This window comes from Takifugu flavidus, chromosome 9 (genome assembly GCF_003711565.1).
Source record: "Takifugu flavidus isolate HTHZ2018 chromosome 9, ASM371156v2, whole genome shotgun sequence".
NCBI classification, from domain to species: Eukaryota; Metazoa; Chordata; class Actinopteri; order Tetraodontiformes; family Tetraodontidae; genus Takifugu; species Takifugu flavidus.
This window is the reverse complement of record NC_079528.1, coordinates 11,949,758-11,973,719: the sequence shown is the minus strand read 5'-3', so window position 1 is coordinate 11,973,719 and position 23,962 is coordinate 11,949,758. Positions and strand designations below refer to the sequence as shown.

General features: G+C 44.2%; 5 protein-coding genes, 3 long non-coding RNA genes and 1 other non-coding gene across 13 annotated transcripts; 5 read left to right on the top strand and 4 right to left on the bottom strand.

The window, feature by feature from the left end:
- Window positions 1-450: 450 nt before the first annotated feature.
- On the bottom strand, window positions 451-2,999 carry hs6st2 (heparan sulfate 6-O-sulfotransferase 2). 3 transcript variants are annotated; one of them, XM_057042395.1, is made up of 3 exons: window positions 2,815-2,998; window positions 2,086-2,727; window positions 451-1,951 (listed from the first exon to the last, which is right to left on the bottom strand). In XM_057042395.1, exons 2-3 carry the CDS (start codon window positions 2,655-2,657, stop codon window positions 1,126-1,128), a joined length of 1,398 nt encoding a protein of 465 aa, XP_056898375.1. In that variant the 5' UTR covers window positions 2,658-2,727; window positions 2,815-2,998; the 3' UTR covers window positions 451-1,125. The 3 variants fall into 3 exon arrangements, with proteins under 3 accessions (XP_056898375.1, XP_056898376.1, XP_056898374.1); XM_057042396.1 differs by having other exon boundaries at window positions 451-1,948; window positions 2,086-2,999; XM_057042394.1 differs by having other exon boundaries at window positions 2,086-2,998.
- Window positions 3,000-3,160: 161 nt separating this feature from the next.
- Window positions 3,161-3,233, top strand: trnaf-gaa (transfer RNA phenylalanine (anticodon GAA)). Its single transcript has one exon. It is a non-coding gene; the product is annotated as a tRNA-Phe (tRNA).
- Window positions 3,234-4,102: 869 nt separating this feature from the next.
- Window positions 4,103-6,273, bottom strand: LOC130531169 (uncharacterized). The gene is made up of 4 exons (XR_008952028.1): window positions 6,159-6,273; window positions 5,221-5,273; window positions 4,774-4,862; window positions 4,103-4,339 (listed from the first exon to the last, which is right to left on the bottom strand). It is a non-coding gene; the product is annotated as an uncharacterized LOC130531169 (long non-coding RNA).
- Window positions 6,274-6,425: 152 nt separating this feature from the next.
- On the top strand, window positions 6,426-8,216 carry LOC130531539 (uncharacterized). Its single transcript, XR_008952132.1, has 4 exons — window positions 6,426-6,614; window positions 7,222-7,516; window positions 7,806-7,907; window positions 8,003-8,216. It is a non-coding gene; the product is annotated as an uncharacterized LOC130531539 (long non-coding RNA).
- Window positions 8,217-8,268: 52 nt separating this feature from the next.
- LOC130531540 (uncharacterized) lies at window positions 8,269-9,131 on the bottom strand. Its single transcript, XR_008952133.1, has 2 exons — window positions 8,816-9,131; window positions 8,269-8,697 (listed from the first exon to the last, which is right to left on the bottom strand). It is a non-coding gene; the product is annotated as an uncharacterized LOC130531540 (long non-coding RNA).
- Window positions 9,132-11,186: 2,055 nt separating this feature from the next.
- On the top strand, window positions 11,187-14,170 carry zgc:153018 (Transmembrane protein 179-like). Its single transcript, XM_057043574.1, has 4 exons — window positions 11,187-11,644; window positions 12,284-12,421; window positions 12,589-12,667; window positions 12,932-14,170. The coding sequence occupies exons 1-4, from the start codon at window positions 11,322-11,324 to the stop codon at window positions 13,121-13,123; spliced, it is 732 nt and encodes a 243-aa protein (XP_056899554.1). The 5' UTR covers window positions 11,187-11,321; the 3' UTR covers window positions 13,124-14,170.
- Window positions 14,171-14,551: 381 nt separating this feature from the next.
- si:ch211-107m4.1 (heterogeneous nuclear ribonucleoprotein U-like protein 2) lies at window positions 14,552-18,498 on the top strand. Its single transcript, XM_057042560.1, has 11 exons — window positions 14,552-15,198; window positions 15,369-15,445; window positions 15,581-15,823; window positions 15,910-16,022; window positions 16,106-16,369; window positions 16,447-16,569; window positions 16,666-16,767; window positions 16,860-17,028; window positions 17,139-17,348; window positions 17,438-17,490; window positions 17,645-18,498. Exons 1-11 carry the CDS (start codon window positions 14,687-14,689, stop codon window positions 17,711-17,713), a joined length of 1,935 nt encoding a protein of 644 aa, XP_056898540.1. The 5' UTR covers window positions 14,552-14,686; the 3' UTR covers window positions 17,714-18,498.
- On the bottom strand, window positions 17,807-20,468 carry nudt22 (nudix (nucleoside diphosphate linked moiety X)-type motif 22). 2 transcript variants are annotated; one of them, XM_057042561.1, is made up of 7 exons: window positions 20,318-20,468; window positions 19,632-19,767; window positions 18,908-19,514; window positions 18,715-18,834; window positions 18,523-18,620; window positions 18,162-18,255; window positions 17,807-18,049 (listed from the first exon to the last, which is right to left on the bottom strand). In XM_057042561.1, exons 1-7 carry the CDS (start codon window positions 20,379-20,381, stop codon window positions 17,876-17,878), a joined length of 1,293 nt encoding a protein of 430 aa, XP_056898541.1. In that variant the 5' UTR covers window positions 20,382-20,468; the 3' UTR covers window positions 17,807-17,875. The 2 variants fall into 2 exon arrangements, with proteins under 2 accessions (XP_056898541.1, XP_056898542.1); XM_057042562.1 differs by lacking the exon at window positions 20,318-20,468 and adding an exon at window positions 20,078-20,139.
- Window positions 20,469-20,683: 215 nt separating this feature from the next.
- dnajc4 (DnaJ (Hsp40) homolog, subfamily C, member 4) lies at window positions 20,684-23,160 on the top strand. 2 transcript variants are annotated; one of them, XM_057042568.1, is made up of 7 exons: window positions 20,684-20,803; window positions 21,333-21,457; window positions 21,556-21,646; window positions 21,953-22,134; window positions 22,247-22,402; window positions 22,489-22,575; window positions 22,650-23,160. In XM_057042568.1, the coding sequence occupies exons 2-7, from the start codon at window positions 21,366-21,368 to the stop codon at window positions 22,744-22,746; spliced, it is 705 nt and encodes a 234-aa protein (XP_056898548.1). In that variant the 5' UTR covers window positions 20,684-20,803; window positions 21,333-21,365; the 3' UTR covers window positions 22,747-23,160. The 2 variants fall into 2 exon arrangements, with proteins under 2 accessions (XP_056898548.1, XP_056898547.1); XM_057042567.1 differs by having other exon boundaries at window positions 22,244-22,402.
- The last annotated feature ends 802 nt before the right edge of the window (window positions 23,161-23,962 follow it).

Genomic DNA, 23,962 nt, shown 5'->3' with positions numbered 1-23,962 from the left:
CTGTAATAACGCACTAATAAATCAGGTGTTACTAACGGGCGGGGCTGTTCAACATGATGTCAGTAAACATATATATCTCCAGGGAGACACTGGGGTGTCGTTTTAAAGATGTAAATTACGGGTGAATTGTGCTTTTTCCCCGGTTGATATGTGTCTACAAATGCTGCTTGCTGAGGATTTACCTGCATTTGTGAGGCTGAGCACGGCTGCAGGCTCCTGATAAATGTAATTATAAAGTAGCTGTAAGTGCGTTTGGCATCACAGTGATTTCATCATTTCAAGAGGTATGAATTTACTGATTGCGTATAATGCCGGCCCTTACAGGGCTAATGAGCGAAAATGTCATTTTCATTTTTGCATCTAAACTACAGCGTTAATAGATGTAAAACAGGATTGTTATTGACACGAGAAGTGGCATTTATCTAAATGAAATTAGGCATTTAAATTGACTTAGTGCTAATTATGCTGTTGTATTTTATTTTGATTTGAAAGAAGATCGCATTAGATCGCTTTAATCAAATGTATACAAAAATTGATATTATGGATTTTCAAAAACACTTTAGCGCCACCTGTCGGCCGCCGTGGAAAAGTGACCACAACATAAAAAATGCTACCACTCACGTAAAATAATTTATAAGACAGAAACTTGAGACATTCAGCCAGTGTACAACGTAATCACTTAATACTAAACATTTAGATTCCTATTTTTTTTTAAAAAAACATTCCCATTTTCTGTTGCAAAAGATGCTTCACATACATTTGAAAAACAGATGTTGGAGACAATTTTTAAAACAGCTTAAATCACAAACTCAAGCGCACATATGTATATTTCATGTAACCAATAAAAAAATAAACATTTCAATCAAGTTAAATTGCAGGAGGTCATGCTCGTCTAAAATGCAGTCTTCCAGGCTTGTGGACCGCAGGTAGCTACACCCGGCTCACCGAGGGGGATCATTACGGTTGTCAGTGAGTATTAAAAATTGCTTTACAGGTTCATGGTTAAAGAAAAGGAATGATTGTACATAAGGCATATATTAAAAAGAATTTCCCTTTAATAACAATACAACAAGGCAGAGCTTGGCACAATCCTTATTAATAGTCTTCAAAGCTTGTTTTTCCTTATTACCACTGTTCTACATTATCCATGTAATCATCCATGGTTGTGTTCTCATCCTGATCCCACAGGTCTGGCAACAGTATTTCTGACTCGCCGTCATCGCCATCTTTCCTCCACTGCTGCTCCTCAGCCACACCCCAGTGTCTGTCGGGGTGACGGGTTATTTCTGTAGGCTTCTGCTGCCCCCACTGCTTCGCTGTGAACCTTCCACGGAGACGCCTCCTCTCCTGCTGGCGCCTCTCCCTGGCCTGTCTGCGCTCCTTCTGCCTGGCCGCCTGGAAACGCTGCAGGAAAAGGTCGCGGGCGTACTCGTACAGCTCTAGGTCCCACTGGTTCAGCTGGAGGATCCTCTGTTGCGTCTTGGGAGGCACCTCGACGCCGGAGGCGCGCGTGCCGTTGGCCTGTGTGAAAGGAGTGATGAACTCTAGGTTGAAAGTACGCTCAAACAGATACTGGGTCTTCCGCTGGTATTCAGTCAGCCCAAAGAAAGCCATGCTACGTAGGTTCCTCTTGGCACTCTCCAGGAGCACGGCCCAGCGGGCCTCCTCGCCCATGGCGGAGACGTTGTAGCAGCCCACCAGGCTGAGATCAGCCAGCATGCGGGTCTGGCGGTTGTTTGCCAGGTTGTAAGGGCAGTCCATGAACTCCTGCAGGGAACAACCAGACCAGTCGTCTCCCGAGTAGCAGCTGGGCAGCTCGGACAGCGTTGGCGAACGGCCGTCGCACACGTGTAAGGAGGCCTTCCAGGTTGCTCCACGTTGAACGTGGCGCCACTCACTCAGGTAGCGGGATACTGGGTCTCTTAAGATGGTTATATAATAGTAGTTCCTACTGGAAAGAGCAAAAAAAGACGTTATTTTGTAATAATATTCATCATCCCATCGCTGTTACTCTGCACAAGATATGAGCCACTGATTATTTTTCATTCTAAAGCACATATAGGGACTCTTAAATCCCTCACTAACCTGAACAGGTTCTCTGGAACCTCTACTGAGTCCATGCGTGATGGGACGCAGCTGGTGAGCTCTGTCCAGTCCGCATGGAGGCCGCAGCTCCAGCCGGTGGAGAACCGAGAGAAAAGCCAAGTTTCTTTTTTACCTGGCCTGTAACAGGTGCATTTCTTCTGTCCTGCGTGACAGTCGCAGGGCCTCTCCAGCTTAATATTTCGAACTAAATGGCGACCAAACGTCGTTCCGCCAGTTTTCTGGATGTGCAGAAACACTATCACGTCGTCTCCTTTGATGTTAAAGTCCACGACGCGGTTTAAATCGGTTTCGCTGAAGTTGAAGCGAGGCACAAAGCGAACCAAAGCACCATCTTCTGCAATGTACGGATCCCTTAGGAGGCCGTCTTGGATTTCACTGCCAGCTGCACCACCGTCTTTAAACCAGGATCCCAACTGGTGGAGCATCTGGCACTCCGAGCTGCTGGGACAGACATACTGGATCATGATGACGCCAAAGAGCAACACCATGACCAGGACGATCAGCAGCCGGTGGTGGTGGTGGTGGCTCCCGCTGCCGGACCTCTCATCCATCTTCCCAGGATGGAGTGTAAAACATCACTCGGACAGTCCGAACCCCAGCCTCGGCGGGGGGCCGTGGCTCCTAAATGAAAGGGAAACAATAACAATGCTAGCCAGCCAGGCAGAGCTAACGAGTTTCGACAAGATTGTAGAGAAAAAGTGACGGTACTATTGACGCGGTTGTCGCGGTGTTGTGTTGAAATTTAGTTAAATCTGAGGAAAATATGAGTAGTTATGTCGGTGGTATCGGATAGATTATCCAGAATGGTAATCTTTAATGCTGCAGTAAATCCGTGCCGTCGATTTTTGACCTTTCTTCCCAGCAGCCTTTGCGACGAATAATTCAAGATGGGCGTGATACTGACGTCACTGTGGAACGCGTTGCAATTCAGAACTAAGAAAAATAAATCTGCATTTTCAAATCACGTTTTCGCGTTTATTATTTGCTATTAGATATACTTTGATCATATGAATAGAATTATATTAGGAAAACTCTATTAATGTGTGGTACGGTAGCCGAAATAGCTCAGTTGGGAGAGCGTTAGACTGAAGATCTAAAGGTCCCTGGTTCGATCCCGGGTTTCGGCATTTTGTTGTAACATCACTGAAATGACTGGTTTCACACTGAGTGCTTTGCAATGATTCAATGTTGCAATTACTCCTTACTTCTTTACTTTTATTTTTAACTAGCTTTGTTTTTCAAAGCGAAAAGCTGTATAAGCCCAGCCAGTCATATGCGCCATTCAATCTTTCAACAGCCAATCATATGCGCCATTCAATCTTTCAACAGCCAATCATATACGCGATTCAATCTTTCGACGTCCCGCCTTAAATTAAACTGCGGTCTCAATCTTTGGAAAAGTCAATCGATCCTCGAGTTGATTTATTATTTAAAAGTCTGCCCGCTGCTTAACAAAAGCAGCGGCTGATCATCCGTTAGTTATAAAATCAAAATCAAATCAATCTTTATTTATATAGCATCTATTACAATCAAAATTGTTTCTAGGCGTTTTCCAGAATCCCAGGGCATGAGCAGGACCAGGCTCATGTAGGGGGACCCTCCTGCTGTTGGCCGGCTGGGTAGAGAGAGAGGAGAAGGAGGAGGACAGGGAGAGGAGAGACTCGGCAGAGATCATGGAAATACATTAATTGTAACAAACTGCTGGTGTAGGAGTTGAGTGGGTCAGCAGGGTCGGAGGTCAGCGGGTCAAGATACAGCTATAAAGGCGGCCATACATGTTATGAAGACATGTGCAGCTCAGGAAGACAGGAGAAACTCCAGAGAGCCCAACTGTGAAGGCTGCTGTATCAGCTATCAGCGCCCTCTAGTGGACGTTAGGTTAAAAACAGCTCACCCAAGTTCCTCTGGAGTACCGAAGACACTGGTGTCACTTCACAGCTGTAAAGATTCAACAAGCATAAGAGCCCAATAAAAGACGTCACTTGAGACTGAAGTGTTAAAGTTACAATGCCAGTTTTATTTTTTGCCATTCTTTAAATTTAAAACAGCAAACACGGGAAAGCCTCTATGGTATAAATGGGCCATTCAGCCCAATAAACATTTCAGGCTTTAGCATCTACATCTTGAGGTTTCCAGGCTCATCTCCAGAATTTGCTGTGTGACCCCCAAGAACCGAGCAGATCTTGAATCGAATCATTTCTTTCTTTTTGAAGTCACGAAGGTCACTGAGAAGCTGCAACAGGATAAAAAAATCTTGTGAGTTTCATTTGCCATTTGAGAGTTCCCACTGGTCCAGTTTGGATGTGATTTAATGTTGACATGAATGTCTCAGGCTTCAACACTTTCTTCCATTAAGACTTCCCTTTTCTTTTCTTAGCTCAGTCAGGTTGAATCAGTCTAACACAACTGATTCCACCTCTCTGTGGAATTCAGACGTGTTTGTATTCACTGTTGTTTCTCAGGTGCTCTCGTACAATACAAACCAAAAGTGTAGAATTACAAAGCAAATCGTCTAGTACATCGTCTAATCCAATTCTGGATCAGCTTCCAACTGGTGATTTAGAGTTGATTATATTTGGTAGTGTGACAGTGTGTTATCATTTCCAGGTCCCTGTCGATTGAGCCAGTTAGTAAAACACACAAAGTAGTCAAACTTGGTTTACCTACCTGGACTCTGGTTGGTTGAAGTCAGCGAAGATCCTCATAGAGCTGCTCCTCATGATGGACACAGAGGAACCTGCTGGTTTCTGCTCAGACTTGAAGAGAACATTTTCCAAATAAGGACCATGTGCAAAACAAATAAACAGAACTTTCCACCCTCTCTATTCAATAGATCAGTGTATATCATGGATGGATGGATGGATGGGGGGATGGATGGATGGATGGATGATGGATGGATGGATGGATGGGTGGATGGATAGATGGATGGGTAGATAGATAGATAGATGGATGGTGGGTGGGTGGGTGGATGGATGGGAGAGAAAACTGAGGTTGGTCGAAACAAGATTATGTAATGTGCAGTAAATTCCCAACAACAAACAGACCTGTTTCTTCAATATAACATACAGATCAGAGAGTAAAAACACACTTTAATCTGACTCTGGTTGGTCTCACCTCATGTTGGTGGTTCCAGTTGGGCTCCACAGGCATCACTGGAGTCGGTTGACCTTGGGGTCAAAAATGTTTTTTTAGAAATACCTGCACATCATTTCTTTGTTATTTACCACCAGGGATGGGCAAAGATACCAGAGTCAATATCACCATAAGGTCCCCCCCCCCCCCCATGTCTGCCTATTGTGTCCGTGATCAACTAAACGGATGTAGAGGAAGTGAGGATGTGGTGGAGATGTGTTTTGTTTTCTCGTAGCCCCATCTAACTAGAAACACCATTCAAAGTTAAAAATGTAGCCCAAAAGCTCTGGATTCAGGGGCGGACTTTTATTTACTGTGTGCACCATGTGACCGCTCATATGGGCGGGCCGACTAGGACCGTTCCAATATGAAAGTAGAAATAGGGGTAGCTGGTGTAGTGGTACAGGCCAGAATGGAGCTACAGCTATAAAAGCGGAAAGACGCGGTATGAAGACATGTATACCAACTGATATTTCACTGTGACAGAATGGACAAGTTAAGTTTGGCAACATCTAACTACACACCTAATATGATGACAATTACGAAACATAGGTGCAAATACTCTGCAAGTTCAATATTATTATGAAAATGGAATATACATAAACAAAATGACTTGTTTTATCAATTAACTTGTGACAAGAAAACCGACCCCAAAGACACTTTATAGTGATATTGACTCACCAAATAGTCATGTTGTAATGGTATCAAAGATAGATACTAAATACACAGCCACAAAGTGAATCAAAATAAAACACATCTTTTATGTTTTCAAAATTATGAGTAAGAAATGACGGACATCCTTCCTTTGGGATGGAATCCAAACCATCAAAGCAACTAATTAATACAGATTTAACATAACCACGGTTCATAAGTGGTAAATTACACCGTCTAGTTTGATATTAATCATCTCAGAGACTCACAGTTGATAAATGGAGTAGCATCAAGTCCAATGTGGAACAGTGCGAGGTTTCGCCAAAAGCTGTATAAGCCAAGCTGTGCGAGCTCTCATGGCGCTGTGCGAGGCTTTCAAGCCTGAGCGAGGGAGGGCTCGAGCCTGTGCGAGGGCTGAGCCAATCTTTTAACAGCCAATCATGTGCGCGATTCAATCTTTCAACAGGAAGCGAGGGAAGGGAGGGCTCGAGCCTGTGCGAGGGAAGGGAGGGCTCGAGCCTGTGCGAGGGCTGAGCCATGCGCCAATCATGTGCGCGATTCAATCTTTCAACAGCCAATCATATACGCGATTCAATCTTTCGACGTCCCGCCTTAAATTAAACTGCGGTCTCAATCTTTGGAAAAGCCAATCGATCCTAGAGTTGATTTATTATTTAAAAGTCTGCCCGCTGTTTATTCCGGACATCTCCGTGGATTTTGACAAGGTACGTGCGCAATTTGCGGTCTGTTATTCGTTAAGTTTTTTTTTTTCATTTCACATAAAATATCACCGTAAATGCTTAATGCAATATGTCCAAGTCATGTCAGGCATTTGTAACGCTAATGTAACTTGATCATCGGGAGTTTTGCAATAAAGTTTGTGCAGTTGCTGCCGGAGCTTTAGCTGGTTGTATTTTTTTCTGCCGATGAAATTGCTTGTTTTCTTTGGCAGAAGTACGCTGGAGTGCGTCGTTTCTGATTACTTGTTATGTTATAACATTATGTTATGTTTTGTTATAACATGACAGAAAATGTCTACCAAAAAAAAAACCTCACAAGGCCCAGACAAAAGAAATGGCATGACCTTTACACTCAGGTGAAACGACCAACCAAAAACGACTTACATTAATCATTTCAGATAGCAGACTACATTTTTCCCTCAGGTATAGACAGAAAGGATATAATCTATCTAGATTTATAACTATTAGCAGGATAAAAATCCCTCGGAAGAACTTAACACGGTGAACTGTTACATTCAGTAGGGTGTTTACACATTTATTAGTCAGCTATTATGTCATGTGAAACAAGAGTAAGATTTTTTTGTTGTTACAGATAGAAAAGTGCCCTCTGCAGCTGAGGGGTCAAAGGACCCTGGTGAGAGAGCCACAGGGGGGCAATTGCAGCGTTCACACTCACAAGGTGACTACAATTAAAAGGAAAGACTGCAAATATTGACACATTCAACTTTATTTTGGTTGTGTGTGATTTTCTGGGAGGACTGTACTGTTTGATTTCATATTAAAAACATTGGCTTAACTTCAACCTGGATCGGCTGGGCTCTGTCAGTGGGTCATGAAGATAAATGGTCTGTTCCTCACCTGGAGAATGGCATTACATGTATCAGGAGGTAATATTATTCTGGGTTTTGTAATCTTCAACTAACCAAAACACCCTAACGTAGTTTATTGCTTTAAAATACAGATCCCACAGGCACTAACGGCACTAATCAAGCACAGTGGTGAAGTCTCAATAAAATAACTGTTTGATGATAATTACCATCCATTAAAGACAATTGTTGATATGAATTAGTGTTAATAGTAGTCGCAGTATTAATTTCACACTCTTTTGATCATTTAATTTACATGTGCTCGTACTGGGCAAATGATGATTTCTTGATGGTTTCTGCGACTCTTCAGCTTCCTGCTGCTGCTGCTGCCTCAACATGCATTGTTGGCCAGAGCACGTCTGCATCCACTGGTGATTCGCCAGTGTCACGTCCTGCACACTCGTTCTCTGTGGTAAATGAAGCCTCCAAATCATTTTCTTGCAATTATTTAATTCAGTCTAACATACGTATGCCTGACTGACTCATTGGATGTGCTGTATTTTTCAGATACCCTCTGTTGTTCCAGAAACAACCCATGCAGGTGACACATCAGTCACTCTTCCTCCTCCAGAGAAGTCCAGTCAGCTCTACTGATGTCTCCACTGCTCCAATAAGGTCGAGGATAAATATTTCAATGGTAAATTTAACATACTGATATTAATTTCTAGTCAAAGTTACTTACTCCAAATGTTCTTCAAGCATAAAAACATCTTATGACATAGTGATGCAACGCTTTGCCTCTAATTTCCAAGGCTTTTGATTTTGATATATGCTTTATGAGTTTGATATATGTTATTTTAAGTTTGAAAGATCAAGGTTTGGTGGAAAACGTGAGAGCTGCAAAGCCAAACCTGAACGTTTCCAGAAAACCTTCCCAGGTGAATATAAGAACATATTATGAAGTTTGGCATGTACATACAAATGTATGACAGTGGCAAATAAAACATGTACAATAACATGTCACATCTATATAACCCCATAGGTACCAGTGACGGCATCGGGACATGAGGGTCCTGGGGCAGCTTCAGCCATCTACCCATCTCCTGATCCTGTCCCATTGCCAAAGCAGCCTCATCAACCTTCCCCATCTCGTCCAACTGTTTCCGCATCCCCAGACACCTTCCTTGCTCCCCCATTACCACCATGTGTGCAGCCACCAGCACCTGCTCAGCCTGTGACGGATCATACTGTGACGGATCATACTGTTGTGAGCAACCTGGTAAAAACAGTCAACATCAATAGATAAAAGTGATGATACTTTTGTTTTGCCTTAAACATGGGTCTTAAAAGGCAGGTCTCCTTGTTTTTCTGAACTTTAACAGAACCCCTTTCAGCCAGAGCATTCTGCTGCTCTCCCACTGCTGTGGCCAAAGACAATGCCACAGCAGGACCACAAGTGGGTGTCATCAGCTTTGTTCAGGGTTGGTTCAGGTGGAAAGTTGGAGTTGCGTGACCAGCTTCAGCTGTGGTATTACCCTCCACAGCCATCTCTGGTGTACCACCAGGCTCCAACCCCTTTGCCGTACGGCTGCTCTGCTTAAAGCCAGCATGTAATGGGCATCCACAGGCCAGCGGTGGTCTTCACAGGAGAGTGCGCCAGGTCCTTGATATTGACCGCTATTACAACTTGGTCACAGAGACCCTGATATGCAGGCAATTCTCCAGCAGCTGGACCTGGAACACCGCTCAGAGTTTAGGGTCATCCTGACACGCAGGTACACAACACAAATACATACATATGCACTCACTACACATATTTACACATCAAAATGTAGTTTGGAGAAAGAGAGAATAATTTTTTTCCTTTTTAAAGATATGCCTGTGACATCAGAGTCACATTGTGCAGCTTTCATGGATGCCTCTAGACTGCTGCAACCACATTTCCAGGAGCCCCCAGTATCAGCGGTGTTAGCTATAAGTGGCTCCTTGTTGTGTACAGTCACGATATCCTGAACAGGCTGGAGGATATTGAGGCTAAGATAACTTCAGTCTATGGATGCATTTTAAAAATGGACTCAACTAAGACGGTTAGAATTTGAATAGCTCTAATCTTCCAAATAATATACACTCAATCTTTACATAAATGTTCTGACGGTTTTTGAATTTTCAGATCACCAAGAAGCTCAGTGGACCTGCCAAGGGCACTGCCCGGTGGCTGACTTCTGTGGGGAAAACAAAATGGGTCAGGTACTCATTAGTGTCCTAACAGCCAGTGAGGGTCCAGCATTGGATCTTATGGCTGCAGGCCTGATGGACAGGTAATAATGACAATACCGATGAACTATGAGCTATTTAAAAGCACATGTTATAAACTGCTTACCAGAATTGCAAAAATGAAAGTGACATTATGGATGGATTCAGAATAAAAAAACGAAATGAACCAACATGACTTCCTCAGGTACCAGAGCGCAGGTGTGGATCCTCCTTTATGTGGACAACGGCAAAGAGGTGGGCGAGAACAAGATCAAGGCCAATTTAGGCGGTGGTCAAATTTGATTGTCCGTCTAGACATTTGGCACATCAGCCGTACCCCACTTTCATGGCACGCATGTCAGCCTGCATTTTCGAGTGGGATATAACAGATGTGGCGGAGCTCAGAAGGGCCAAGAGGTCACAACCATTGCAGGAGGGCTGGCCCACTCTCTCTGACCAGGAGTTGGACAAAGACATCACTCAAGACGAGCTTGCACTGCACTGCAGGAGACGGACCCGTGGAGAGGAGACATCCGTCCAACTCCTTGATCAGCTGCTGACGGAGCTCATGAGTGGCAAGGGGAATGATGCACTGGGGGTTCCTCTTCTTGACACTCTCAGGATGAAGCACATCTGGCACATCCAAAGGCGGCATGTGAGGTGCATCCAGGACCCTCCTGGTGTTGCTTTATACAGGGAGACTGGGAGCACTAGAAAGGGAGGAGTGGTATTAAAAACATTCTGCTGTGCCAGGGGTTCCACGTTTCTGGAATCGTTTCACTGCCATTTGAATTGATTCATTCCAGGTTTGTGCTAAATGTTCATGATCACTCTATATAATGAGAGTTCAGGTCAGGGGATTTAATGGTGTTTTGCTTGTTGGCCTATGAGCCACAGTGATTTTGGGTTCTGACTATTACCTTATAAATAGTCCACGCACTCCCAGTGCTTTGTTCTCAGTTAAATTATATTATTATTTTTTTGGTGGCGGTAAGGCTTTTTTTATACTTCACATTATTGACAAGTCTCTTTTTTAATCATGTTTTATTATCTATGAATCAGTAAAATCGTGAAGTAAATTGTCCTATTTACGTATTTCATTCAGCCCGTTGTCCATGGTCAGATCCTATTTTTATTAATCGTTTTGCTTTGGTGACGAACTACTACGTCACTACTACAGGAATTATTATCAACCGGTGATCGCTTATTTAAGAGGATGAGTCACTCGGGCCCATCGCCACATACTGCACGTTTTGCACGTACAACAAATAAAGGTATTGGTATAAATTGATTGCGCCTACAATTATGAAAACGTGTAAATCAAAATCCTTAACGAATTCAAAACTGGAAGTAGGAGCATATCTCGTAGTTACAAAGGATGTTGAACATGCGTGCTGTTTGAGGGGGTTTGACGCTCTGATGACCGGGATTTGTGCTGGAGTGAGAGCTCCTCTGCCTCCTCTCGTTTGTGGATCATTCCAGAGGGGCGTTGTGTAACGCCCAGACAGCCGCGCCCCACCCAGCGATCTTAAAATATCCATCCGCCCGGTGACCGTGATCTGGGGATGAACGGGGATGTGCTGACGTTATAGAACTTTTGATTAGACATCGGGACCCCACTCACGCCTGAAGCATGGAGCTGGACCGGCGGTTGTTACTGGCTCACTGTACGGCTCACGCCCTCTCGGTGGTGGCGGGTCTACTCGTGGTCGTCCCCATGGCTCTCAATGGCTCTGCGTTCAAAGGCCGATGCGCACTCTTCTCTACCGGGTACTGGAGAGTAGATGACCCGGCCGGGTCGACCGGCCCGTCCGCAGACGTCTCTCACTTGGTGGTGCAGCAGTGGGGGCCCCCGGCAGCCTGTCAGTTCGCCACATTTGTCGGTATTTTCACGGTGCTCTACGGCGCTGCGCAGGGATGGAGGTGCCTCTTCTATCTGCACGGGCGCCATGACGAGTGAGTCTTGACACACATCTGGAAATGACTGACCTAAATCTCTTCATTTATTTATTTATTTAGCTGAAGCAATGCGCTAAAACAGATTACGCAGAATGTGACAAAAAGTGCAGTTCTATTCTGCCATATGAAGATGCTGAAGATTTATAGTGTACACAATGTTAAAATATAAGAATTATAGTGTGGTGGGCCCACTCTGTAGAGATATAAAATGTTATTTTTACCTATACTCTCTGCATTTTAATGCCCTGTAATGCCAACCTAACCTAATAGTTTATGCTCCTCCTGCATTATAATGTAATTAAAATAGGGCCACCCTCAACAGCTGCACAGTGATGTAACAATTACATAAAGGCTTGTAAATATTTTCTATTTCCACATTAGTAATGTTCTTAATTCAAGGGATTTGCAGTGTACTTTTAAAAGTATTTAAGTAAGAGGTTTTTTGTAACAGTAAATGTATTTATTCTTTGTCAATGTTTCATTTTGCACCTCATGATGGCCCAATAAAGTTGAAACTAAAAATGAAAGTCAAACCGAATCATAAACAAGAGAAAAAGGGCTGACTTGCTGATTAACAAGCACTTGTAGCATTAACTCTATTTTTTTAAGCCGTCTGCCACACGTGTCTCCTCTTAGCACCCTGTTTTCATCCTTCCTGACGGTGCTGCTGAGCGTGTGCTTGCTCTTCCTGTCTGGGGGCGCCAGTGTCATCCTGTCGCTGGGCCTGTCCTCCTGGTGTGACACTGTCACCAATCAGAACATGCAACCATTCAGGTATATGATAAACATTATTCAAGTATTGGTGGAACCCTCGTGTATATTCTTGGGGAGTTTTTCCCAATAGTTATGGCAGGCTGATAATTCTACACCAGATACAGAGAGATGGGTAAAGTGTGCTTGGTGATCACTTTCTTATCCCTTTCATATTGATTTGTACTCAGCTGTGCAGAGTCCCAGTCTATGCCTCTGTATCTGGACGTGGACACCTCGTCTTTCTACACAGAGCTCAACCTGGCACAGGTAGGACTGCTCAGAATGAAATAGTTAATGTTTTAAGTTAGCTGACCTTGCATTACCCAGACTACTGATGCAACTAACGAGATTAGCTGTCATAATCAGTCAGATTTTATCATAATGCTCAACAGATAATATTGTTTAACCCTTGCTAATTGGCTACATGTCCACTCTGGCGTCGGTGATCTGCACATCTGCACACTGAATTCCTTATAAGGTTTTCATTTTGCACATGTGACTGTTGTCTCTGTCCCTAACTTGTGTCCTTAGGCGTCTCTGTGGAGCGTGACAGCTCTGTGGCTGGCTCAGTCCATCCTGGCTTTCCTGCGGCTCTACCACTCTCATAGTCAGCACATCAGCAGGCCGTGCCGTCCCAGAGAGAAGGAGCTGCTGCTGGGTCACAGTCCGTCTGAGAGCACATCCCCTTCCCCTCCTCCAGCAACGCCCACCGTCTTAGTTTGACTGTTAAAGGTAGAACAATAAACACCCTCTGCTTCTCCTCTGTAGCATAGAATTAAGAGATTTGCATGTATTTGTGTTCCTTGTTTTCACGGATTCACCTGAACAAGCTTTTGCTTTAAATTATTGAAACAAGCTGATCTTTAAAAGAACAAACCCTCAAAGTGGTGCCGTGCTCCTGTTTTTTCTGTTTTAGTCTAGTTCCCAATGAAAGAAGCTTATATGCGTGACTGCATCAAAACAGCAACAATCCAACTCCATTGGTTTTATGACAAAAAGGGATTTTAGGGAAGTCAAGTTAAAGCTCATTATTTTAAGTCGTTGCTCATTTTGTGTTGTTTTCAAATGCAACAATCCTTAGAGTCCATTTAAATACATTGAATGTGTTGTGTTTGCATTTTACAGAATTTTTGTAGATTTAAATGTATGTGTCATGTTTGCTGACTGGAGGAGTCAGATGCATCACTGACGTGCGACTGAGCCTCCATGTGTGAGGAACCGGCTCACTGTGTGAGCGTGACCCGAATGTTCTGTTGCGTAATAGAAAACTCGCTGCAAAGAACAAGTCTCTGCCTCTCACAATGATTATCATGATGCTGTTTCTGTGGACGCAGCCGTTTGGGGCCTAAATGAAGCAGCGAAACTCTCTCACGTGATGTTCACAAGCTGTGGAGTAAATTGGAGATAAATGTGTGTGGATCTTTGTTTCTGAGAGGGTTTTGTGCAGAAGGCCAAATGGTTCAATGACAAGGAAGGAAGTTACCAATTTGCTGATTTACATAAATGAATGATTCAAAGTTGTGTGTTTCTTACTTGTTATCATTGACAGACATGGTTGCAATGGAACACAAACAGTGGAGAAAGTAATCTGAATTGACGAGAGATAAGGCAGTGTGTCATGAATTGTAATATAAAATGTGTTTTTGTATTTTAACTGGAAATGACCTTGATGGTTTTTATCTGTTACATGTATTTGTGCTGAGCCCAGTTCTCATTTTTTCCCCATGTGTCTCATTTGTAAAAATAAAAAAGCCTCCGAGTCTTTAAGAATGTAGTTACAGTTCATGTTTCGATGATGACGGGAATGTTATGAAAGGAGATATTTCCAGATCACGCAGATGCCAGGTATCTTACTTTTAACAGTTTTTACATTGTCTGAATGAATATATGTTCCTTCACTGTTACATCTCAGGGTAAATAAGTACACCCCACCAATGAATGCAGATTTATAGTATTAATAGTATTACTAATATATATATGTTTTGGCTGCAAATCAGCTAAGTAATAACGTCCAAAAAGGGTGCCGTAAACCTAACCCTAACCCTAACAGTTGTAGTTACAGGTTCCTACCATTTAGTGGCAGTGTTGCAGACAGCGCCTGCTCTGGTTACAAATAGAAAGTAGAAGAAGAAGTCGACAGCCAATCACAAACCAGGGCACCATATTGAACCAGTGTTGTTTTGTTCAATCAGCTTCTTTTTTTTCTTTTTTTTTTTTTTTTTTTTACTTATTTCCTTTAACTCAAACTGCTTCTGACAGGGATTTTTTTCTTTTAACACGGCAAAAATGAAGTTAGACGACATCAAAAAATTAAAAGTGCCCGAGCTTCGGTCGAAGCTAAAAGAACTTGGGTTGGACGCCAAAGGACTAAAAGCTGAACTAGCCACTAGGCTGTGGTCCGCTTCAGAGGCAAGAACATGTGGAGATTTTGAGGAAAAGTTAAAACAAAATGACACCATGGTCAACGATGGCATCTCAATGATACAGACCGCGGACACCCTTGAACCACCCGCAGAACCACGGAAGGAGGAAACCGATGCCTCCGCTAGAAAGGACCGCTGCAAAGAGCTCGCAGACTCCGCCACGCAGACAGAGACCCATCCCGACCTGTGTGCAGCACAGGAAGCCTCCGAACTCATCCCAGCGTGTGTCCCACAACATCAGGTGGGAGGAGAAGAGGTTGACATGCAGCAGGGGGGCGAAGAGGATTGCGAGGAGTCCAGTAGAGCTCAGCCGCCGGATGTGAGGGGCAGGGGGAGAGCTTTCTACGAGTTCAAAGAAGAGATCCGATACAAAAGGTAAAGCAAGCTCCCGAGATCTCAGCTAAAAGCTTTAGACGTTTCCCATCACAGCGTGAATGTGAGTTTATTGTGGTAAAGTGACTGCTGTCTACTTAAATAATGAAGACATTCAGTTTGTTGACATGCATGTTGATAGAGGGGTGTCTGCACATTCTCCTCCCAACTAGAGCCAGATCCCCAAAAGCTGCTGCCAACCTGGATTACACACAAGCACAGGATGAAGATAAAGTTCAAATAAATCCACGTGAGTTTTCAAATGCATTTTGATTTGGTATGTTGGGGATCAGAATAGACCTGGAAACTGTATGGTCTTGGATTGAGCTCTGAAACAAAGGTAACTTTGGCTATTTTGAACTCAAAAGTTCTTTTGCGTGCACAGATGACAGCCACCTTCACTTTGAGGTGCATCCTGATGGCTCCGGCGGGCAGCCGCGCTTCTGGGATCGATTCCCGCTGTTGTGGTCGGGCTGCAGGCTCACCCATGGAGTGCTGCAGGGCAGGGTGGGCTTTGAGGTGAGGGTGGAGAGGACGTGGTCGACTACACAGCTGGACTATAAAGATGATAAGTGCCCACATGGACTGAGAGTAGGCTGGTCAACGCCTGACACCTCTCTACTGCTGGGTGAGGATAGTTTCCCCAGATCCTTTCTTGGAGGAGTTATCTGGACATGTGTTGTTATTATTATTATTATTATTGTCTCATGCCAGGTAGAGATGAAGAGTCTTTTGCGTATGACGGACGTGGTATAAAAGCGTCAGGTGGGACAGAGCAGGAATTTGGGGAGCCCTTCTCTGTGGGGGACATCATTGGGTGCTACGCTGTGAGTCACATGCTGACTCTTCTCTTTTGTCACAATAGAATGTTGTATAAGAATGTTTTTGATCCAAGTTGTCTGTGTGTTAGTCTTTCTCTACAGATGCTACTGAGATCTCTTTCCATAAGAATGGCCGTTTCATGGGGGTAGCTTTTTCGTTGAGAAGCCCTGCATTATTAGGTCGTCCTCTGTTTCCTCACGTCCTCTGTAAAGGCTGTTCCGTCAGGTTCCACCTGGACCCCACAGGTCCTCCCTGGTACCCTGGTCGCACAGGCTTTACACCACTGGTAACTCTTCCGTCTGGACAGTCGGTGCACAGCACGTTTGCTCCTAGATCTGGAGCACAGTGTGAGGTAGGAGATCTTCATTGGAGTTCCACCTGATGTTTTATGTTGCCAATTATTTTTAGAGTCATTTATTCTTTTGACAGGTGTTATTAATGGTCGGTCTTCCTGGTTCTGGTAAGAGCCGCTGGGCCCGGACTCACACAAAGCAACATCCGGACAAACTTTACAGACTGTTGGGCACGGAGGAGCTGCTGTCATGTATGATTGTAAGTCAAACTGCTGCACTCTGCTCAGGTACAATGATAATCTGTATCCTGTGTGCTGATCACAGCGCGTGTGTGCGTGTGTGCGCGTGTGTGTAGACTGGTGGACAGAGGGAGCACCAGTTGCAGCAGGCTGCTCAGTGTCTGACAGATTTGATCAAGCTGGCTGCACAGACTCCTGGCAATTACATTCTTGATCAGGTAAATCTCTAAAAAAAAAAAGAAAGACAGAAATTGTGAAGGTATTCTGAGTATTTTAAGGTGTTTTCTTTTTCCTTGTTTTTGCTCTTCAGTGCAACATCCTCTTCTCTGCACGTCGGTACAAGCTACAGCTGTTTGGTGGTTTCAGGAGGAAGGTGGTGGTCGTCTTTCCTTCGGCTGGCGAGTGGAAAAGGCGTCTGTCTGAGCACCAGACGGGTGGCTGTGAGCCGATTCCTGAGACCGCACTGCTCAAACTACAAGGTCTGCTTTAATTTCAGAGTTTTATATTTAATTTTTGAGCTTTATTTGGGACCAATAGGCCGCGGTGACGATAAGCTAAATATAACTCAGGCTTTTCTGTCTGGTTCCAGTCAGCTGCAGTCTTCCAGAGCAGCAGAGCGACCTGCTGGAGGAGCTGCTGTACGTGGAGCTGCCTCAGGAACAGGCCCAGAAGCTGCTGCAGGAGTACAAGGACGAGGCTCACCGGCTGCTGCCCCCCATCCCCAAACCAGAGAAGAAGAGACCCAAACTTCACAAAAAAAGACCCTACCCTCACAGGACGCAGTGGGCTGCTTGTCGGGGTCAGCATGAGAGCACGGTGTAGCCTGTCCAGGATGATGTGATGCTTTCATATCCAAGTTCATTTGATTTTTTTTTTTTTTGTCTGTAGGCCTGAATGACACGAGACTCAACACGCAGACGTCGGCACAGCATCTGAGATATGTGAGCACTGCAAAAACCCACATAAACCGTAATTTGGTTTAAGCTATGAGCAAAAAAACAGGAAAAGAAATGTGCTTCAGGGTAGAGACGGTAGTTTTTGCTTTAGGTACTGTTCCTCGATGCTTTGGTGACTTCCGGTTTGTTTCTTTTTCAGTGGAATGTGGCCTATCAGGACCCTGGCTACTACTACTACAGAGACTATAATGATGTTGGTTACTGGTGAACAAACAGCTGCTGCCGCTCAATCACAAGGACTGTTCATGTTTACACTCGCTGCATTGTTCAAAGATTTTAAGTATTTTAACACTGAAACCTGTCATTTCTACAAGTCTTTTATTGAAAATGATACAGATTATTGCTGTAAAATGGAAAAAATACTGTGCTTTTATGGTATTTGGACTCCCTCATGCACTTGCTGATGCTGTTTATCTGTCCTCCGCTGTGGTTTGATGACTGTTTCCCCATCAGGCTTCACTGTCTGATAAAGCAACATGGCTCCTTTAGCTGAAGGACAGAGCTCTGTCCACAGAGGGCTGTGTCTGTCCAGCTCCAACACCTCCTGTAAAATTCAAGATGAAATGCAGCTTTTTTTCACATAACAATTTTGCTATTTTACACTTTTTTTTAAAAGAAGGAAGCATGAGGATCAAATGTATAACCAAACAGCTGACCTGTTGGCTCAGGAAGATGATGTCGGTGGACTCGCTGGCTTCAGCTCCTCCTTTCCAGTACAACTTTCTGACTTCCTCAGATGTTAGCGAGCAGCTGAGGAGACGGAAACGACCGTCACAATGTGGCCCCCCCTCACAGCAAACGTGCGCTCAAGTGTCTGCATTGGGACTATTTTAACAGGATCGAAACATGAAGATTCCCTGGTAGAGAATCTCAAGTTTAAAAATGATGTAGCCAATTAAAATTGTATTGATATTAATATAAATGTGGGTGATTAATTTAATCTAATCTTTGTGAATAAAAACAACGTGCTGATGACTGGTGGCACAAAACAAATGTATTGTATAACCGAGGAAGTACCTGACATAGAACTCAGCACTGGGCCTTCCAGCACTCGTGTGATTCAAGGCGACGCCCATTAGGACCGGCTGTCTGAGGCACCCGAGTGGAATGTTCACCTGTAGTGGAGTGAGAGACACCTTTTTGAGTTGGTTCAACAACAACATAGAAAATGTTTGTTTTTCCCTTTGATTTATAATGAGCGGAGCCCACCTCGTCCCTGATCTCTACACACACTGATGAGAACAGCTCAGAGACGACTGCTTTCTGCTCCATCATGTCCAGCATGATCTGCTCCTCACACACCGCACGGCCGAGCTGCTCACACACCACCTGGGGAGCGGGCAGTGGAGTAAAGCCCATCAATCATGTCAGTGACCTTCAATTCACTTTCAGGTTCCTTCACCTTTGGCTCTGGGTGACCTCCCGGTATGTCCAGGAGCCCACCTGCCTCTGCCACCTTGTGGCTCCTCCTGATCAACACCACCTGCTGGTCCCGTGTACACAGGATGGCGCCCACGCCAAGAGGCTGAGCCAAAAAAGTCCAAGGGTCTCCAAACTCGGTCTCTCCCATCTGACACAGCTCTGACACTCTGTTGGACCAGTTGGTCCCCAGATAGTCCTTGTAGCAGGTGAGACCAAGTCTCAGGGTGAGGAGGGGCTCGGACTCTTCATCTACTGGCTTCTCGGATCTTTTCCTCTGGTTCTGATATTTGTTGGTTTCATTCAAACTCCACAAAGGAGAGTTGTGCAAAGAATCCCCAGCAGAGAAATTCTCCTCCCCCTTTGTCCAACTGTCAGGTTCACTGTTCTGCTCATCCTGCGCCTCTAAAATAGGGACATGGGGCAACTGGTTACAGCAAGATGACAGTGAAGCACTAGGAGGAGACACCAAGCAGAAAGAGTGCAGTCTGAACTTGGACCCATTGAATAGCCACGGTTCTTTAGACACCCGTTCTGTCCACACCGCCAAGATTTCACTTTCTAAAAGTGTGTCAGTCTGCCTGTTAAATCTGGGAAAAGACAAAAGAATACGGCGCTTCTTTCACTGGATTTTATATTGTATTTATTGACTAATATACTATCACATCGTGGACGACGCACAGTAAATAATATATACAGTTTCAAACCTTTCAGAGAGTTCTACTTGTACTTGGGACTCCAGCAGCCCCCTCCAGACTGCACAGTGCAGCAGCACAGACACGTCGGGGTCCATCATCAGTGAACCATCAGGTGGTCCCTGTCTGTGGTCCCACAGCTGTGGGTCTGTAAACATCACACAGAAAATAGATGAATTCCTGGTATAAAATATGAACTTTGAAAATGTGTAAAGAGGCTGATCCTGGAGAGCAGGTGTGAAGTTCACGGTGAAACCTCTCCCTCCAATGTTCAAACACAGACACACCAAGACACACAAGTAAATAGCTGCACATGTTTTGTCTAAGACCGCTCATTGGGTTTAAAATACACTAAATTCTCCTGCATTAAAATAGTCCTTTCTCGGCCGACGTTACTTCGTTTACTACACAAATTGTTTTTAAATGTTTTTAATACAGCTTTTTCATTTCGTTTTGACCTTTTTATAGCTGTCTCCTTCCATGACATCTCTTATTTCGTTCCATTTTGCAGGCGTCAGTTATCACCTCAGACAATAAAGTATCAAATCAGATTCATTAGTTGATTTAGACAACAGCAACTGACAACTATCGGTTATTCAAACTTACTTCAGCAATCTGTAACGCCAACAGGTCTGTATAAAATGTAATATAACACTATTTGAGGACAAAACAGATAACAAATGCTTAGTTTTTCATACCTGTAGTTTGTGGTACACACGGAGTTTCTTCCTCTTGACAGAAGGTTGAGGAGTAATTACTCATTATCACCAACGTGGACACAAGCCCGAATTACAGACGAGGCAACATGAAAATGAGCGGCATTGGCTGTTGGTCAGCAAAGAAAATACCGGAAGAAACGGCTCATTTCCGGCTCATTTCCGGCTCAACTGCCCAATAAAAAAAGTGATTATATCCAGACTTGTGATTTTTTAAAAAAAATAGATTACATGTAACTGCACTTTAGACACAATTATTATATAGAATCGTTCGTCTATATCTGTCAGAGGACCCTAAACCTCAAACGTTGTGTCATTGCTTATAAGTGGCACTTTATTCTGAAATCCAAGATGCTACGTTTGAGCGTTAACTTTACTAAGGCGGGTTAAAGCTGTGGCGCTAGTATAGCTGCAGCCAATGAGGCAGCAGCAGAAGAAGAAGAATGTTATGAAACAAGACTTTAGCAGGTATGGTGATCTTCCTTTAGTTTTATGTGTTTTCCTTGTCATTAAGCATAACATTGTCATTGTAATTGGTTCGTTGTGAACAGACGCTAGCTATGAATCGGCCTTGTAAATGTAAAACAGGTGTCATCTTTGTTTTACCCGGTCAACAGAACAATGTGTTCCTATTTGGAAACTGACAGTTGATGTCATTCATTTCAAATGAGGATCAATATATTAATCCACGGGTAGTTTGTCTAATTTATGTGCTCACTAAAACCACTTTACGTTTAACTGAAAGTAAAGCAGGTTTGTGTCTACATTTCAAAACAGTAGTTTTGATTGCACATTAAAGGAAGCAGGAGCAGCATTAGTAGAAACACACTGAAAGGTCAGCTAAAAACATTTATAGGACCACTTTGACTATGACATTTCACGCACAGATGGACACCTTTTATTTGTGCATTATACGTTTATGGAAGGCATCTGTATTTTCTGTCGTGGTCTTCCTTTTGTATAATTGCTGTTGCATATTCTGACATGTTTGGCACAGGTCCTTTGTGTGGATCTGCAGGAATTTCCCATCATGCTGTTGGAGGCTCAGCTGCGTCTTTGTCAGACCTGCTTTTGTTGCTGGAAAAGTGGGCTGCGATGGCTGTCCCAAAGTTACCCACACAGGTGTGTCACGGAGCTTACAATCAAAGGCATTTGGTCTTCTGTATTCTGAACTCAGGAGGCACTTTAGGCTTTTTGATTGTTTGTTGTTTTACCTGCAGCAAAGCTGTGAACTACTATGATCTCCTGGGAGTCAAATCTAATGCCAGCTCCAATGAAATAAAAAATGCGTTTTTTGAGAAATCCAAGAAGGTAGGCTCTTTATTTCCAAACAATCATCCTAAGAAAATGTGTCGCCAGAGGAGGGCAGCATAGGTTTTTAGTTTTTAACTCTCTATCTGTTCCCACAGTTGGCTCCTGGATTTGTGTGTGTTTTCATGCCGTGGCTTCTAGTGTAAACAGGGATGTGTGTGTGTATTTACCTTATGGTTCTGCCATAATTGGGGTTGGCGAATGGTATGCACTAATTTGTTTTACAGGAAAAGTGTGAGGGTTTTTTCTAGGCTAATGTCCACATCAGAATATCTGTTTGTTTTATTGGAATGCATCTCTCTGCAGCTGCACCCGGACAGAGACCCAGACAACCCAGCACTGCACAGCCAGTTTGTTGAGCTGAACGAGGCCTACAGAGTCCTGAGTAAAGACCCCAGCAGGAAGGAGTATGACCTCAGAATCACACAGCCGTACGCTCAAGGTCAGACCTTCACATCTTCCTCCACTCACACCTCCTACAATGCCAGGTAAACACACAGCTATATTTTTGCTTAGTATGCCTATTTAGTCCTGTTACACTCATTTATCTCCAAACACCAACGTTTAACAACTCCTCTCCCATGGCTTCACCTACAGTAGGGAAAACTTGCGTTACTGGGCGCAGTTCCGTCAGGCTGACGCACAGGACATGTCAGCAGAGCAGCGACAAAAGCGGCGGAGAAGGAACTTGCATCTGGTCGGTTACTGCGTCATCACCATGCTGCTCAGCATCGGAGCCCACTTCATCTTCTTCAGGTGACTCTTTCGGGTTTTTTTACCATGCAGAGAAACCAGGTTTGTGTAAAATGATTCAATGGGAAATGTTTTTTTTGGCGCGTCAGGAAGTTGGAAGAAGTCCATAACAACTTCATGGACGAGAAAGATCGAGTCATCACAGAAATGTACAACGAATCCAAGCAGAGGGCCAGGTGAGACCTGCCGCACGCTCACTTTCCCCATGCTGTGAAACGCATCCGAACGTGTCCTCTCTGCTGTCACCCAGGGCCAACGGGTTTAAGAAGCAGACGGAAATCCTCCGGCAGAAACATCAGGAGTTTCTGGACAAGTACAAAAGTCGCAGCGATGGGGAAGAGAAGTAGGAGAGTCTCCGTGTGCGCGGCGCCACGAGGACGGAGCCGGAACTGCCATCAGGAGGCCAGAGGGAGACTGTGCTCAACGAGCATTTAAAGATCGTCCTCATTTGGAGACGTGAAAGAACTGCCCTCCTCTCTAAGCCTGGACTGATGGGTTGAAGTGGTTTTTGTGTCAACAGAATGTTTTAAAGTGATGTCATTAAAAACAGCTACAGTATGTACTGTACACAAGCCTCGGTGTGGGATTATGGAAGGTGAGCGGAATAATCTCACCATGCTGGTGTCTGTGGTTCGTAGCTCACCGATCCTCCGTCGATCCCTTGTGCCACTGTAAAAACACAACAGCTGCCTTCCCAACCAGTTTTTGTCCAACTCTTTGCTTTTCAAACCCTGAAAGTATTAAAGACTCTGGAATTCGGATGAAGGGAGTCGCTGTTTATTTCCATATTTATTATTCCGGAATGTCGGCGGCGGCTCTTGGTAAAGACTGGGGACAGATTTGTGTGTGAGCTGCGCTGCAGGGAGCTGAGCCTTAGCTGAGCCTTAGCTGAGCCTTAGCTGAGCCTTGCTCTTAGCTGCAGACCTGTGCAGGAGCCAACGCATGACTGAGACCTTTCAGACATCCTCACCCTCATGTGGCGTGTGAGTGTCCTGTCATAACCCAAACACACCATCGGTGACTGAGTGATGAAGATACTGGTGTCTGCATGCCCTAACATACACACACACAAACACACTCGTATTTATATCATTGTGAGCATAATACATCATCCCGCTCCCTACCCTAACCCTAAACATCCCAGCTAACCTCTCAAACAGTGCTTTAAACTAGGGAGCAGCCAAAATGGCCCCACTTTGCCGGTAGAATGAGTGTGTTGGTACTCAACGTGTATTAAAAACCAGGACACACATCAGTATACGCTCACACACACAGGGATGATGGGGGAAACAAAGCCAGAGCTCATTGAAATTGACTTTTATGTTTGATTAAAGGAGGAAAATGCAATCAATTACGCACTAAATATGTCTGGCAAGCATGTCCTCTGATTATGTAAACAAACAATAAAATGGGGTGGGGACAATACACACAGCTTCTGAGTTTGCCAATAATTCACCAGCTTAATTGTCTTTACACTCTGATCTACCCCGTAAAATAATGTGTCATAAATGTTTTAAAACAAAAACAGGAGCCCATAAAACACAACCATGAGGTCTGAGGCGG